Here is a 16755-nt window from a genome sequence, read left to right on the forward strand (position 1 = left end):
ATTGGCTCTAGTCCCAGGCAGAATTTCAATAGTGGAGAAGCTTGCTATTTCATTTGATTGTGTCCATGGAGAGATGAGGTCAAAGAATAAGACACTGATGGGGCTGGAGCAATAGCACAGCGGGTAGGGCATTTGCCTTGCACGTGGCCGACCCGGGTTCGAATCCCAGCATCCCATATGGTCCCCTGAGCACAACCAGGTGTAATTCCTGAGTGCAGAGCCAGGAGTAACCCCTGTGCATCGCCAGGAGTGACCCAAAAGGCAAAAAAGAAAAGAATAAGACACTGAGCCCAGGAAAGCAGAGAAGAGGCAAATGGGTAGTGGCGGGGGTGAGGTGGATGTGTGTGAGCTGGGGAGGAGAGGGGCATCGGAAGGAGTGGGGGGCCAGGTAAAGCATGAGGTGCAGGGTGTGGGGCCGCCCTTGCACCTTCTCTGGGAGAGGAGGAGGACCTGGACCTTGTTCTTAGCTATAGGACAGGAGGAGGAGGGTGATTGACTGGTGGGTGAGGACGAGTGTCCAGACGAAAGCTGGGCCCTCAGGAGGGGAACAGCCAACACTGTCCATGACCCAAGTATCAGGGCGGGTCCCGAGTTTACAACCAACCCATGTAATAGCCTCTCTCCATCTATCTTCCTCTTCCTTCTCTCTCATTTACCCCGCTCTCCCTTCCAAAAAGTCCAGGGTGGGTGGAAATCTAAAACTGTGTGTTGTCTAGTTTAGATATTCAGAAAATACAGATCATAGTTCAGACTAGAACGTGGCTCATGTCCATGTTTAAAATATGAAGCAAACATCCTGTGCCTTTCCCACCTGCTTCTATTTGCCTGTCTCCCTCCTCCTTCCACTTGGCTCTTCCACTTCCTCTCTCTCTCTTCATCAGCCCTGTCTCTCCCATCCACCATCTCTCACTCCCTCCCTAACCCATTTTGTCCCTTTTTCAAAGTATTGCACATAGCCGGTTATGGGGAATCCCTGAGGTATAGCCAGGTGGCTCGTACCCTACCCTTGACAAAGCTGAGCTCAGGAGTGACCAGTGAAGGACAGATTCAGTGAGATTCAGGATTGTGGTGTGGAATCCTTGGGTCGCTAGTTGATGTCCATAAACATTACGGGGCATCTGAGGTGGAGGCTGGATGGTGTGTGAATGTGGACTATTGTATAACTAGGATGTAAACTCTTAGGAGAGAGTGTGGGAAATGATGAACAACCGAATTAATCCAGGGGGTTATAGATAGCTCACCATGAATGCCTGATCTGGGTCAGCACTGGGGACAGCACCCTGAACCCTTTCTCATTGATCCAGGAGTCATGGAGGCAGGAAACCTCACCCAGTTCTCTGAGTTCCTCCTCCTGGGCCTCTCCGAGGACCCCCGGGAGCAGCAGCTGCTCTTCATTCTCTTCCTGGTTATGTACCTGATCACGGTGCTGGGCAACCTGCTCATCGTCCTGGCCATTGTCACCGACGCCCGGCTCCACACCCCCATGTACTTCTTCCTGGCCAACCTGGCCTTCGTGGACATCTGCTTCACCTCCACCACCATCCCCAAGATGCTGGTCAACCACGTCTCGGGTCACAGGGGCATTCCGTATGCCGGCTGCCTTACCCAGACGTTCTTCTTCATCTTGTTTGTTAGCCTTGACTGCTTCCTGCTGGGTGTCATGGCCTATGACCGCTATGAGGCCATCTGCCACCCCCTGCACTATGCCATGTCTGTGACACCCCAGGTCTGCAGCCTCCTGGTGGGGGCATCCTGGGCCACATCATTCGGGAATTCCTTGGTTCACATCATACTATTGAACCGTCTCTCATTCTGCACCCACAACCAGGTGCAAAATTTCTTCTGTGAACTCAGCACTCTGCTGAACTTGGCCTGCTCCGACACTCTCCTCAACAATGTCGTGGTGAACTATGAGGGGTCCTTGACAGTTGTCCTCCCCTTCATGGGCATCTTGATCTCATATTTGCTCATCTTCTCGACCGTAATGCGAATCCCATCCAAGACAGGCCGGCAGAAGGCTTTTTCCACTTGCAGCTCCCACCTCTCCGTGGTATGTCTCTTCTACGGGACCATCATCGGGGTGTATTTTACCCCCTCCTCTTCCGAGGAGACCCAGGGGAAAACAGTGGCCGCAGTGATGTACACCGTGGTCACCCCCATGATGAACCCTTTCATCTACAGCCTCCGTAACAGGGACATTAAGGGTGCGTTCAGGTCCCTTCTCATTAGAAAGACTGTTTTTACTTAGCAAGAAGAGAAATGTACATAACATTGTTCCAATATATTTATGCATGTCCTAAATTCTCTTCACAATCTAGTCTTTAATAAGGTCTTTTTATAACTTCGTGGTCTGTTAACTTACTAGGTTATTTTATTTTCTTTTATTTTTTCTTTTTTTTTTTTTTTGTTGGTCTTTGGGTCACACCTAGCGATGCTCAGGGGTTATTCCTGGCTTTGCACTCAGGAATTACTCCTGGTGGTTCCCAGGGGACCATATGCGATACCAGGGATCGAAGCCAGTCAGCTGAGTTCAAGGCAAACACCCTACCTGCTGTGCTATCGCTCTGGCCCCTTCCTTTCCTTTTAAGACATATTCATTGTTTTTGCAGATTAAGGGTTCTTCCTCCTTTGTGTCTGCTACTAAGCATTTTTATGTGCTCAGAAATCACTCCTGAAGGAGCTCTGGGCCCATATGTGTTTCTGGGATCCAACTGGGTCTGCTATGTGAAAGGTAAGCACTTTACTTGTCTACTATTTTGCTGGTCCATTCATCGTTTTTCTAGCTTGTTCTCTACCATCTTACAGAAAGAAAGGAAGCAGAAAAAAAACTAAGGTCAAGGAAAAATACTCCTATTTTGGTATACTTATTTGTTCTCTTACATACGTATATTTAGTCTTTACCATAACCATGTAAATAGGCATGCATTATTTTCTGTTAAGACACCATATGTTGATTTTAGACTTGAAATAACTAACTTGTGTTGGGCTTTGTGAATAATTTGTGAGGCCAAGATGAAGTGCAATTTTATTTTATTTTATTTTATTCTTAAAGTGAATTAAAATATTACTTAAATTGAAAAAAGAGATATTCATGTCAACCAAAAATTTTAGAGTTGCTAGTACCAAAATAGAAACAAAACTTGTTAGCCTGGAACTCTGGAGATACAGGTTGGAAGTTGTAAATGCTCCAGTAAAATGTCCTGTGATCAAATGCTGACGTCAAGTCTCTCATTCAAGCAGGTGCCGGTGAAATGGCTCTGAACAAGAAACCCAAACACCACAGACTCAATAGCCAGAGAGCTTTCAGACTTTACACTGGATTTTTGTTGCTATACTCAACACAGAACCTTAAAAAATAATGTTCTCATGACCCACTTTTTTGTTATTCATTTATTTCTAGAAAGCATCTTAAAATTTATTTTGAAGACTACATTCTTCCATCTACTTCACGGGAAGTACCGATGCATTTGTCTCACAGTCGCTTTAGTGGCAGCAGAACAGTTGTCCTGAGTTGGAGCTAGCACATCTAGCGTTTCTGCCTCCCTAGATTAGCTCCCTGTTTTCTCTATTCTGATATGTATGACACCATTTCTAAGGTCCACAGGAGTAGACATAAGTTTATATCTCCATTATTATTTCCCCTTTGTAAAGAGTGAAGTTCTGACGGGAAACATCACAGACAGACCCAAAGTCAGTCCAAACCCAGGTGAAGACAGATATTCCTGAACTGCTGTCTAGGTGGGACGCAGCACAAGGTGACACTCAAGAAGCGACTTAGGAGTGAGCCAAGAACCAGTGAGCAGAACCGCTGCATTTCAGTCACCTGCGGTCAGCAGGTTCCGCCCATGCCCAGGCTGTCCCTCCCTCGGACAGCACCCGATCTGCTGTCAGAGAGGAGAGTCAGAACAGCAGGCACCCAAGTCTCCCACATTTTTTTTGAATGTAGGAGTACTGCTATTTCTTAGGCCAGTAAGCTGATTGAATTGGGCATGAACTCCACATTGTTTTTTTGTTGTTTTTTTTTTTTAGTGAATCACTGTGAGTTACAGTTATAAAGCTTCACTGCTTGAGTTTCAGTCATACAATGATCGGACAACCAACCCTCCACCAGTGCACATCCTCTACCACCAAAATCCCCAGTATCCCCCACCCTCAGTCCCTTCCCCTGCTTATATCACTGTATCACTGTCATCCCATTGTTCTTCGATTTACTTGAGCGGGTTCCAGTAACGTCTCTATTTGTCCCAGCCCTGATATATTTTTTTAATTTTTTATTAATGAATCACTATGAGGTACAATTACAAACTTATGAACTTTCATCTTTGCATTTCATTTATATCCCTCCACCAATGCCCATTCTCCTCAATCAATGTTCCCAGTATCCCTCCCACCACCCCCACCCCAACCCCCACCACCCCACCCTGCCTCTGTGGCAGGGCATTCCCTTTTGTTCTCTCTCCTGTTGGATGTTGTAGTTTGCAATAGAGGTATTTATTGAGTGGCCATCATGTTCGGTCTATAGTCTACTTTTGGCACGCAGCTTTCAACCTGAGTGGGTCCTCCCAATAGTCTCTACTAGGTGTTCCCTTCTGATTTCTACCTCTTTTTTTTTAACAACACGCAGTAAAAATTTATTCATATTAATAACTCCATTTGTCATGGGGGTTGTTGCTTAGATGTATGGGATGGCACATGCATGCTGGCTCTCTGAGGTTACACAGGGCTGGCTCTCTGAGGTTACTCAGGTGCTGGCTCTCTGAGGTTACACAGGTGCTGGCTCTCTGAGGTTACACAGGTGCTGGCTCTCTGAGGTTACACAGGGCTGGCTCTCTGAGGTTACACAGGTGCTGTCTCTCTGAGGTTACACAGATGCTGGCTCTCCGAGGTTACGTAGGTGCTGGCTCTCCGAGGTTACGTAGGTGCTGGCTCTCTGAGGTTACACAGGTGCTGGCTCTCTGAGGTTGCACAGGTGCTGGCTCTCTGAGGTTACACAGGTGCTGGCTCTCCGAGGTTACACAGATGCTGGCTCTCCGAGGTTACGTAGGTGCTGGCTCTCTGAGGTTACCCAGGTGCTGGCTCTCTGAGGTTACACAGATGCTGGCTCTCTGAGGTTACACAGGTGCTGGCTCTCGGAGGTTGCACAAGTGCTGGCTCTCTGAGGTTACTCAGGTGCTGGATCTCTGAGGTTACACAGGGCTGGCTCTCTGAGAGAAAAGGCCGCGCGGCTTGGATCTGTCCCAGTCCCGAATCCTGGAGCCATGTTAGTTGCTGCTCAGTGTCGCCGGGGTTCCATCCGGAGAAGGTGTGCTGGCGGCACCTCCTCCCTCCGGCCCCCGGTGTTGCTGGCCCCGATTCGGGTCCGGAGCATTGTCTGGGCCGCGTTGCTCACCAGAATGCCTGCCGCTTCTCTGTGGATTGTGGCATCAAGGTGGCGCCGAGGGTGGGTCGAGGGCGTGACTTCCGGCCAGCCCTGATATTTTAGCAGCCTCTCCTTACTCGTCTTTTCCAATGATTGGAGGCTCTTTCAGTGTCAGGGGAATGAGGTCTGTTATTTATACTGTTTTTGGCATATCGAGTATGCCACAGGGAGTTTGCCAGCCTCTACCATGCAGGCTGGATACTCTCGGTAGCTTGCTGGGCTCTCCGAGAGGCATTGGGTAGTGGAGGTCAGTTGCTGGGGCTGGGTCCCTTGGGGTAGGGAGGGCTCCTGTTTTTAGAGGGGGTGCACCCAGTGATGTTCAGGGATTACTCTTGGCTCTGTGCTTAAAAAATTACTTCTGGCAGTGCTTGGAGGACCATATGGGGTGCTGGGGAATGAACCCAGGGTGGCCACGTGTGGCCAAGTGCCTTCACTGCTGTACTATCTGTCTGTCCCTTTTCAGAGATTTTTAACTTATGATCTTCCAATAAGTTATACTTATATAATAAGTTATAACTTATTATGATATATTCACATTTAATATGGTTACTAGTATTCGACCTATTATTACTGTTCTCTATAAATCATGCTTACTCATTAAATACTTCTTCCTGATTCTATTAGATTAAAAGAATATTCTTTCAAGTTTTCCACTAAACAATTGGACATTGCGTCTCTACATAGGGCAAAGGGGCAGAACAGGAATGTTGTTGCTATTGTATCTAGTCCCCTTCGTTACCATGTGTTATTAGAATGTGTTTCTTCATTCTTAGGATAAGGAGAAAATGAAATCTTTCAGTTAGACCATTCCGAGTTCAGTGCACATGCTTCTCCTGTGTTGAATTCTCTGGCAACGTGATTGTATATTTTGATAGTATAGCACTGTAGCACTGTCATCCCATTGTTCACTGATTTGCGCGAGTAGGTTTGGGGTCCCCCCTGCGGGCATCATCCTGTCCCGCAGGGAGGACCTTTCGTGGGGCTAAGGAGGGGACGCAACCGAACAAAGAGACGCAGACCAGAAGGAGGAGGAGGAGGAGAGAGAGTTTATTCACAGCAGTTACAATACTTATACCTCTTGGTGGGAGGGGGTGGTATGCATGCTTGGACCCCCATAGGAACAATAGTAAAATGCAGATCAGGCATGGGCGTTGGGCAGATCAGGCATGGGCGTTGGCTAGTGAGAGAGGCATGGAGAACTGATAGATCAGTAAGGTCAGCAGTGGTGACCTTGTTACAGGAATCCCAAGTAAGCCTCCCCTTGACTAGAGGATAAGAGCCAGGCTTGTAAAATGGCTCCCTACATCTCCCCCTGTTTTGTTTTAAATTAAATGTGGTCAGGGGAGCCATTGTCCAGTATCCCTTGTGACACAAACCCGAAAGCATGAAAGTACACACCTCAAGGGGGGAGATGCGGGCGACACATGTGCTCGGGCACCACATGTGCTCGGCCACATGGGCACAAGCAGCACATGGGCTCAGGCAGCATATGCGTGCCCTTCCTTTGTTCAAGGTGGCCTTTATAGGGTTTCTTCAACCTGCCCCCACGTGGGGCTTCTTCCCAGGTAAGAGTCCGTTGCTAAGGAGGTTACCAGGGAGGTTGGGAGTGGTGACAGTCTTCTTTAGGCTGGATCACATTTTAATCAGATTAAGGGAGAGGTTGACGGAATTTGAGGAACTTCATGGGGAGGGGTCCAACCTCCTCAGGGTCCCTAAAGGTCTTATCAGGTCTGTTTTCTGTATCCACAGGGTGGGTCAGTCTCAGGATTCTCCTTCCTGGAGACTTTATTAATCTGTTTCATTGCCAAGGGCCTTTCCCTATCTACCTGCCTACATCATATTCCTCCCTAGAGATTTCACCACCTTAAATCTTTAAGGGGAAAATGTCGGTGATCCATCTTCTGAAGCTACTTCATGCTGACAGAGGGGCACAGACCCTGCCTGGACAAGGGGTGAAAACTCAAGCTACCTTAGTTTTAGTGGGCCCCAGGCAATGAACTGGTTGGGTTCCTGAAGTTATCTGAAAGAAAAGATCAGATCAATTAGACTGAGGGATGGCACTTTGAAATGATTAGACTCTGGAGATGTGGAAGGTCTTTTCTGACCTAGTAAGGACAAAATAGTTTGCTGTCTTAGGAAACATAAGAGTTAAAGCAACAGAAACCAAAGCAACATAATGCCATACCCATTTCTGTCATAAAAACAATGGAAAAGAAAAACTGCTTCACCCATGGTTGATAGAAAATTACTTTCTATGTCCAGATTTTTCTAGTGGCCTAGAAGTACCACGCCACTTCTCAGGTTGGAAAAGCTACCCATCCACTGAAGCTATCAATTAGAACCAATAGATATTTATACCTTGAATGAGTGTTTGATCATTTGCATGTCAAGCTGCCAATCCTTTCCTTAGTGAGTTCCTTGATGCTGAACAAGTGTTAGGAAAGGAAGCTCAGAATTTCCACTAGGTTCATTAATGAAACAGAAAGCACAGTTCTGAGTTCCTTCTCATGAAAGATGGCTTTCAGACTAGTGATAGCAAGTTCAACATTGAGTCCCAAAGACTAGGCTGCTTACTTTACAGTCAGCAAAACACATTTTACCTGAATTACCCAGAAGGGATACCTTTTAGATCAAGATTAGAATACATTTACTAGATCACTCTGTAGAATTTGAATCTGATTCTTTAAAAGGCAAATTACAGAAACATGGTTTTCTCTCCACCTTCATTTTAAAATTTGCCCGATGGCTTAACAAGTCTGACTTGTTCTTCTGCATAAACACAGCAAGATTGGAGAACTCTCCATTTTGGGCTTACCCCATTATTTACTGAGAAGTCCTGGGGGTTGGGCTAAAGACAGGAGGCACACCAATAACGGCATTAATCTTATGTGGCACGTCAGAGTTACCCAGGCCTGGACATCAATGTCCCACGATGAACTGGATGGTCTCGAGCTTTCAGGTTGAACTGGAGGTGGCCTTTTCCGTAGATGCATCCGGGCAGAAAGGAGTCCATCCCCTCCCTTTTTCAGGGCTGGGAGAGATCCTGGTTTCCAGGGTTTTTCTTGATGCTGAGTAGGCCCAGATTGTGTCAGTCACACAGATTCCCGGATTTCTCATTTTCCATAGCAGTGATGATTTCCATTCTTTCCTTAAGCCAACTGGCCTCTAGGGTCTCCCTGAGGTTTGTAGGGTACTTGAAACAGTACCTGTTAAATACCTGCTCCTGTCATTTAGACCAATCCCTTGACTCTTTCCCTGAAAGAGGGCTTTGGGGTCCCATAATTGATTTTCCTGTCTGCATGAGGGGTAGACCCTATTACAGAGAGGAAAGACTTTTGTCTGGATTTATGCAAACCAACATAGTGCCATGAAGCATCAAAAACATACCGAAGGTACAAAGAAGAGAAAAACATTTCACTTTACTCGCAGTGAGATGCAACACACCCACTTGTTGTAGTTCCTAGCCAAAGAATCTAAAATCTGTAGAGAAAGTGTACAATTTAACATCATATTTAACCCATTTAATCCCATGTTGAAAACCTTGACTTCCCATTAATAAGAGCACTGTACTGGGAGTCCAGTGTACAGTTAAACATGTCTAATTCATTTAATCCCATTTGAAAAACCCTTGATTTTCTGCAACTTTTGAAGAATTCAATTATCTAAGAGCACTGTAACAGGAGTTCCAGACAATCCATTCAATATCTTTTCCATAGATCCTACCAAAAACATACTAGAACAATTCTGCATGTAATTTAAAGAGTTTCTTAAAACAGTGATCAGTTTCTTTCCTTCAAACACAACCTCAAACCTTCTACACTTTCCTTTATATTCATTCTGTCCTGTAACTTTCCTTCAACCCATTTCAAAATCAACTTCACTTTAACAGGATTTCTTTCCTTTTTCCAATTGAAGATATCTGCATCCGTTATCTTTCTGACTTAAGACATACATCTGTATCCCTTATAGTCGTCCCACAAATTTAAACTCTTATTTTACTGAACTCAGTACAACATGATTTCCCAAATTTGGACACTAATTTTCAATCATCTCATTTAACACGACAAAACTACTCTGCCATACCATTTCAAAAGAATTATCAGTTCTACAGATATTCAAAAAGGTTTAGAAAGTTCTTACAACATATATTCACTTGGCAAAAGTTCACTTCACATTAGAAATTAACCAGGAGACATCTTAGAATTCTGATTTCTAGGAAAACACAAATATAAAGATAAAAACACTCATAGGTTACCATAAAACATTAAGGACCTCATACTTGTGTACGAAGGTCTCTGATGGTCAGGAATAGGTTGGTACCTGGTGACAAAGCTTTGCAATGAATAAAGTTATCAGAATAATAACATGCATTTTCATGTACTGGACAGATTGATTTAACAATAGTCAGTAAAAGTTCCCACATTTTCTACGAAATTCTCCATTCTTATCTCAAACTTTAACCAAGGCCCAATACTATGGCTTTAGACACCTGAGATTAATCTATTATATTCTTTGCTAAGTATCAATAGAAATTTTAGTTACCGAAAGTCTCAGATCAAATAAAACACTTGTAGAATAAATTTTGCAACCAATTTTATAACTCTAGAAACTCATATTTTAACTAAACCCATTACTCTTCGAACTTGTTTTTAACCGCAACTATTTCAGCTCACATTCTAATAATCCAATATAGATGCATATGTACATTTACACAACGGCATAACCTTTAAACCATCAATTTTTATGAAACATGAGTAAACCTTCTTTGGCTTAAGTTCAATAGTTCTTGTACCTTGTGGGGTAATCAGGGGCCCGAGAATGGGACCTGGTAGCTGGGAAGGCAGCCATGGGTTTTAAAGCTAGAATGTGGCGGGGTGAAGGAGAGACAGAGCTTTTCCTGCTAGGTCCTTGAGAGACGCTAGGTCCTCGAGAGAGGGTAGAAGGCTGCAGGGCACTCACTAGTTCCTTATCCAGCTGCCTTACTTGAGTCAAAAGTTGGACATATTCCTGCTTCTGTTGGAGAACTGCGCGTAAGGCGGCAGTGTCCCGGGCAAGCTGGCGGACTGCCTCACTGGCATCATATGGGGAATTAAAAAAGGCAGTGGCATGGGACAGATAAGGGGGTGGCTGTTTTCCCGATGGGGGCCAAAGGGCTGAGGGCTGATACCTCGCCACCTCATCTTCCAGGATAGCCCCATCCTCCGGGGGCAGGGATTCGGATTCTGTAGGAGAGGGATCAGAGATGCCAGAAATCACAGGATAAAGTCTCGGAGGCACCTCCGCATGGGAGGGCTCAGGTAGGGGAGCAGGATGGTCAGTCTATGGTAGTAGAATTTGAGGAGTCAGCCCCCTGCATGGGGGTGGCCTCATCCCCACAAACTGAGGGAGCCTTGGAAAGAGAGGATAAGCAGGCCATAAAGCAAGTGAAAAGAAAGGGTCACTGGTAGGCTGTTTCTGCCAACTCGACAGAAATGAAAACACAGAAGAAAGGGATTCAAGCCTTCCACCAGTGGCTGCTTCACTGGTAGACTGTTTCTGCCAACTTGACAGAAATGAAAACACAGGACAAAGGGATTCAAGCCTTCCACCAGTGACTGCTTCACTGGTAGGCTGTCTCTGCCAACTCGACAGAAATGAAAACACAGGACAAAGGGATTTGACCTTCCACCAGTGACTGTCTTCACTGGGAGGTAGTTTCTGCCAACTCGACAGAAATGAAAGTACAGAAAGGAAAGGGTCACTGGCAGGCTGTTTCTCTAACTCGACGGAAATGAAAGAACAAAAGGCACAAGAAGGGGGCAGGGGGGGATGGGGACACTCATAACAAACCACTCAGATGCATGTCTGGCCGGTGAGGAACTTAGCCATAGTGGATCAGCCTGAGAGGTGACTTGCGGCCGGTGTCTAAACCAGCACCACCCTAGACCATATGTTCCTCGTGGAATCGCAGACAGCCCAATCGGACTCCGTAACCTTAAAGGGATCTTAAGGATGCCAAGTCGTGTAGCCACAGACTCAGTACAAGGACGAGGACGTACAAGACTGCACAATCACTCACACATACACACAAGACAAGGGAATTCAAGCCTTTCGGCCACTGACCATCTCGTCCTTAACACGAGACTGTATTCGAGCCCGGTCCCATACCAGGGTGTGCGCCAAGAGAGAGGCGACCCTCAGAGACACTCACTTTTCCGTGAATTCGTCGGCTGACATGAACTTGACCGGGCGTTCGGTGGTCCCCTAGTGCCCCACGCTGGGCGCCAGATGTGGGGTCCCTCCAGCGGGCGTCATCCTGTCCCGCAGGGAGGACCTTTCGTGGGGCTAAGGAGGGGACGCAACCGAACGAAGAGACGCAGAGCCAGAAGGAAGAGGAGGAGAGAGAGTTTATTCACAGCAGTTACAATACTTATACCTCTTGGTGGGAGGGGGTGGTATGCATGCTTGGACCCCCATAGGAACAATAGTAAAATGCAGATCAGGCATGGGCGTTGGGCAGATCAGGCATGGGCGTTGGCTAGTGAGAGAGGAATGGAGAACTGATAAGATCAGTAAGGTCAGCAGTGGTGACCTTGTTACAGGAATCCCAAGTAAGCCTCCACTGGACTAGAGGATAAGAGCCAGGCTTGCAAAATGGCTCCCTATAAGTAGGCACCAGGACCATCTCCATTGAGAGACTTGTTACTGTTTCTGGCATATTGAACATGCCACGGGTAACTTGCCAGGTTGTGCCGAGCAGGCGGGATACTCTCAATAGCATGCCGGGTTCTCCGAGAGAGACAAAGGAACCGAAACAAAGTCGGCCTCGAGCAAGGCAAACGCCCTACCTGCTGTGCTATTGCTCCAGCACATTGACGGTATAGTGTTCAGAAAGTCTGTGGGCTAAAGAAGGAGCTGCACTATAAATATTTTTCAGGGAATTTTTTTCTAAACTAAAGTTGTTCAGGATGATTGTTATAGACATTCAACAGTCCAACACTAATCCTACCAATATTGCACCTTCCCACCCCTTAATCTCCAATTTTCTGAACCACCCTTTAAGCCTGCCCCTATACTGGGCCTCAAATACTGTATTGTATATTGCTTGTTATCAACAATTGGCTACAAGAATGATCAAAAAATGTTTTCTTGGAAAAGAGCCAGTAAGTCTTTGTATAGAGATTACTAAGACGCTGTTCCAGAATAAGACTGTGCTTGTGTTTTGTTATTCAAGATCGAATACTGTCTACATTCCATCCCATCTGGCCTGGTGTGCCGCTTTTGGTTTATCCTTCTTGTAGAGTTTGAGATGTGATACAGGAGGTGATGCAGCTGAAGTTAAATCATAGCTGAGGCAACTCTGGGGCATGTGCAAAGCTGCTGGGGCCACAGGAAGCAGGGGGAGGCAGCCCGAACCCTACAGGGAATCTTTTGACTTTGGGAAATGAAATACAATCCCTGTATCATTTATGTCCATTTCAAGTAAAACTATGCTCATCAATTGTGGGAAAATGCAAAATCAGATGGAGCTGGAAGTTCAGGTGCCAAGGCAAAGGGCTGCTGGCTGGAGGACTCGCCCTTCTCTGGCCAGTTGAGCCTAGCCCCAGTGCACACGGAGCACGCTTCTCCCTCTGGAACCACCCTATGGCGGTTTATACTGCATCAGTGATGGAGGGGATGAGGACTGAGGTAAAGGGGGTGAAGCAGAAGCACAGATGACTTCGTGCGACACTGTAAATGTGACTCTGGATAACTCTTGAACGCAGTACTTTTTAGTTGATGTGCATTACAACGCATTTCAAATTTCCAGAGTTGCACCCAGAGGTGCGTGGCACACTCGAGAGGGCTCAGATACCTGCTGCCCCAGCCGTGAGCAGAGTCCCTGCAGGATCCAAAGTTCCACCCTCCTGGGTGCACCAGTGAAGGGAAATGGAGGGTCAGCAGCATCGTCTCCTCCTCCCCACCTCAGGTTCATGCGCAGAGGGGTGGAGTTGGAGGGACAATTAGCAGGAGCCCTAACAAGGCACGGGGGACACAGCCCGAGGAGCATCAAGCACGGGGTAAATTGGGCTCTGCCAGGTCCTAGGATGCTCTTGGGGGACTGACCTTCCTCTTCAACCTCGGGGGAACTGCACCATACTCACACATCTCCACAGTCAGAGGGGTACAACAGGAGAGTGGGAGCTGAGCCGTGCACAGAGAGAGAGAAGAGGCAGGGCTCGGCAGCTCAGACTTCTGTGTGACCTCGGGGTTGTGACGGTGCTGCTCTGGGCTCAGTTCAATGGTGTGAAGGATGTAAACCAAATAAAACATGAAGAAGTGATAGCGATGAGTGTCTAAGTTCGTGAGAGGACCCAACTCTTGCGTGGCCGAGTTGAAGAGTGTTGCAATAGGATGACAGGGAAGGCTGAATTTGTCTCCAAACCTCTTCCTCCTATACATGGATGCACTGCTGCATGAATCAGAGTAAGATCGAAGCCGCCCACGTACCAGGTCATGCACAAGGTTGGTGGGGAGCAGGCAGTAGCCGTTGGCTCTAGTCCCAGGCAGAATTTCAATAGTGGAGAAGCTTGCTATTTCATTTGATTGTGTCCATGGAGAGATGAGGTCAAAGAATAAGACACTGATGGGGCTGGAGCAATAGCACAGCGGGTAGGGCATTTGCCTTGCACGTGGCCGACCCAGGTTCGAATCCCAGCATCCCATATGGTCCCCTGAGCACCGCCAGGTGTAATTCCTGAGTGCAGAGCCAGGAGTAACCCCTGTGCATCGCCAGGTGTGACCCAAAAAGCAAAAAAAAAAAAAGAATAAGACACTGAGCCCAGGAAAGCAGAGAAGAGGCAAATGGGCAGTGGCAGGGGTGAGGTGGATGTGTGTGAGCTGGGGAGGAGAGGGGCATCGGAAGGAGTGGGGGGCCAGGTAAAGCATGAGGTGCAGGGTGTGGGGCCGCCCTTGCACCTTCTCTGGGAGAGGAGGGGGACCTGGACCTTGTTCTCAGCTCTAGGACAGGAGGAGGAGGGTGATTGACTGGTGGGTGAGGACGAGTGTCCGGAAGAAAGCTGGGCCCTCAGGAGGGGAACAGCCAACACTGTCCATGACCCAAGTATCAGGGCGGGTCCCGAGTTTACAACCAACCCATGTAATAGCCTTCTCCATCTATCTTCCTCTTCCTTCTCTCTCATTTACCCCGCTCTCCCTTCCAAATAGTTCAGGGTGGGTTGAAATCTAAAACTATGTGTTGTCTAGTTTAGATATTCAGAAAATACAGATCATAGTTCAGACTAGAACGTGGCTCATGTCCATGTTTAAAATATGAAGCAAACATCCTGTGCCTTTCCCACCTGCTTCTATTTGCCTGTCTCCCTCCTCCTTCCACTTGGCTCTTCCACTTCCTCTCTCTCTCTTCATCAGCCCTGTCTCTCCCATCCACCATCTCTCGCTCCCTCCCTAACCCATTTTGTCCCTTTTTCAAAGTATTGCACATTGCCGGTTATGGGAAATCCCTGAGGTATAGCCAGGTGGCTCGTACCCTACCCTTGACAAAGCTGAGCTCAGGAGTGACCAGTGAAGGACAGATTCAGTGTGATTCAGGATTGTGGTGTGGAATCCTTGGGTCGCTAGTTGATGTCCATAAACATTACGGGGCATCTGAGGTGGAGGCTGGATGGTGTGTGAATGTGGACTATTGTATAACTAGGATGTAAACTCTTAGGAGAGAGTGTGGGGAAATGATGAACAACCGAATTAATCCAGGGGTTATAGATAGCTCACCATGAACACCTGATCTGGGTCAGCACCTGGGACAGCACCCTGAACCCTTTCTCATTGATCCAGGAGTCATGGAGGCAGGAAACCTCACCCAGTTCTCTGAGTTCCTCCTCCTGGGCCTCTCCGAGGACCCCCGGGAGCAGCAGCTGCTCTTCATTCTCTTCCTGGTTATGTACCTGATCACGGTGCTGGGCAACCTGCTCATCGTCCTGGCCATTGTCACCGACGCCCGGCTCCACACCCCCATGTACTTCTTCCTGGCCAACCTGGCCTTCGTGGACATCTGCTTCACCTCCACCACCATCCCCAAGATGCTGGTCAACCACGTCTCGGGGCACAGGGGCATTCCGTATGCCGGCTGCCTCACCCAGACGTTCTTCTTCATCTTGTTTGTTACTCTTGACTGCTTCCTGCTGGGTGTCATGGCCTATGACCGCTATGAGGCCATCTGCCACCCTCTGCACTATGCCATGTCTGTGACACCCCAGGTCTGCAACCTCCTGGTGGGGGCATCCTGGGCCACATCATTCGGGAATTCCTTGGTTCACATCATACTATTGAACCGTCTCTCATTCTGCACCCACAACCAGGTGCAAAATTTCTTCTGTGAACTCAGCACTCTGCTAAACTTGGCATGCTCCGACACTCTCCTCAACAATGTCGTGGTGAACTATGAGGGTTCCTTGTTGGTCCTCCTCCCTTTCATAGGCATCTGGATCTCATATTCACTCATCTTCTCGACCGTAATGCGAATCCCATCCAAGACAGGCCGGCAGAAGGCCTTTTCCACTTGCAGCTCCCACCTCTCTGTGGTATGTCTCTTCTACGGGACCATCATCGGGGTGTATTTTACCCCCTCCTCCTCCAAAGAGACCCAGGGGAAAACAGTGGCTGCAGTAATGTACACCGTGGTCACACCTATGATGAATCCCTTTATCTACAGCCTCCGTAACAAGGACATGAAGGGTGCGTTCAGGTCCCTTCTCAGTAGGAAGACTGTTTTTACTCAGCGATAAGAGAAATGTACATAACATAGTTCCAATATGTTTTGCATGTCCTAAATTCCATTCTCAGTCCTCTTTAATAATCTCTTTTTATAACTTTATAACAGTAAGTTTTTCCATTTCCTTTCCTTTAAGAGATATTCATTGAGAGATATTCATGTCAACCAAAAATTTTAGAATTGCTAGTACCAAAAAAGAAACAAAACTATGAGCTTAGGGCTCTGGAGATACAGGTGGGAAGCTGTAAATGCTCCAGGAAAATGTTCTGTGATGAAATGCTGATGCTCAAGTCTATCATTCAAGCAGGTGCCGGTGAAATGGCTCTGAACAAGAAACCCAAATGCTAGACTCAAAAACCTGAGAATTTTTAGACCTTACACTGGCTCTTTGTTGCTATTGTCAACATAGAACCTTAAAAAATAATGTTCTGGGGCTTGAGCAATAGTACAGCAGATAAAGTGTTTGCCCTGCACTCTGCCGACCCAGGTTCAATTCCCAGCATCTGATATGGTCCCCTGAGCACCGCCAGGGATAATTCCTGAGTGCAGAGCCAGGAGTAACCCCTTTGCATCGCCAGGTGTGACC

At 47.2% G+C, this 16755-nt stretch overlaps 2 protein-coding genes across 2 annotated transcripts; both read left to right on the forward strand.

The window, feature by feature from the left end:
* Positions 1 to 1309: 1309 nt before the first annotated feature.
* Positions 1310 to 2248, forward strand: LOC129401760 (olfactory receptor 1361-like). Its single transcript, XM_055124598.1, has one exon. The coding sequence runs from the start codon at positions 1310 to 1312 to the stop codon at positions 2246 to 2248; it is 939 nt and encodes a 312-aa protein (XP_054980573.1).
* Positions 2249 to 15237: 12989 nt separating this feature from the next.
* Positions 15238 to 16182, forward strand: LOC101541470 (olfactory receptor 1361-like). The gene has a single exon (XM_055129534.1). The coding sequence runs from the start codon at positions 15238 to 15240 to the stop codon at positions 16180 to 16182; it is 945 nt and encodes a 314-aa protein (XP_054985509.1).
* Positions 16183 to 16755: the final 573 nt, after the last annotated feature.

This window comes from Sorex araneus, chromosome 2 (genome assembly GCF_027595985.1).
Source record: "Sorex araneus isolate mSorAra2 chromosome 2, mSorAra2.pri, whole genome shotgun sequence".
In the NCBI taxonomy this organism is placed as follows: Eukaryota; Metazoa; Chordata; class Mammalia; order Eulipotyphla; family Soricidae; genus Sorex; species Sorex araneus.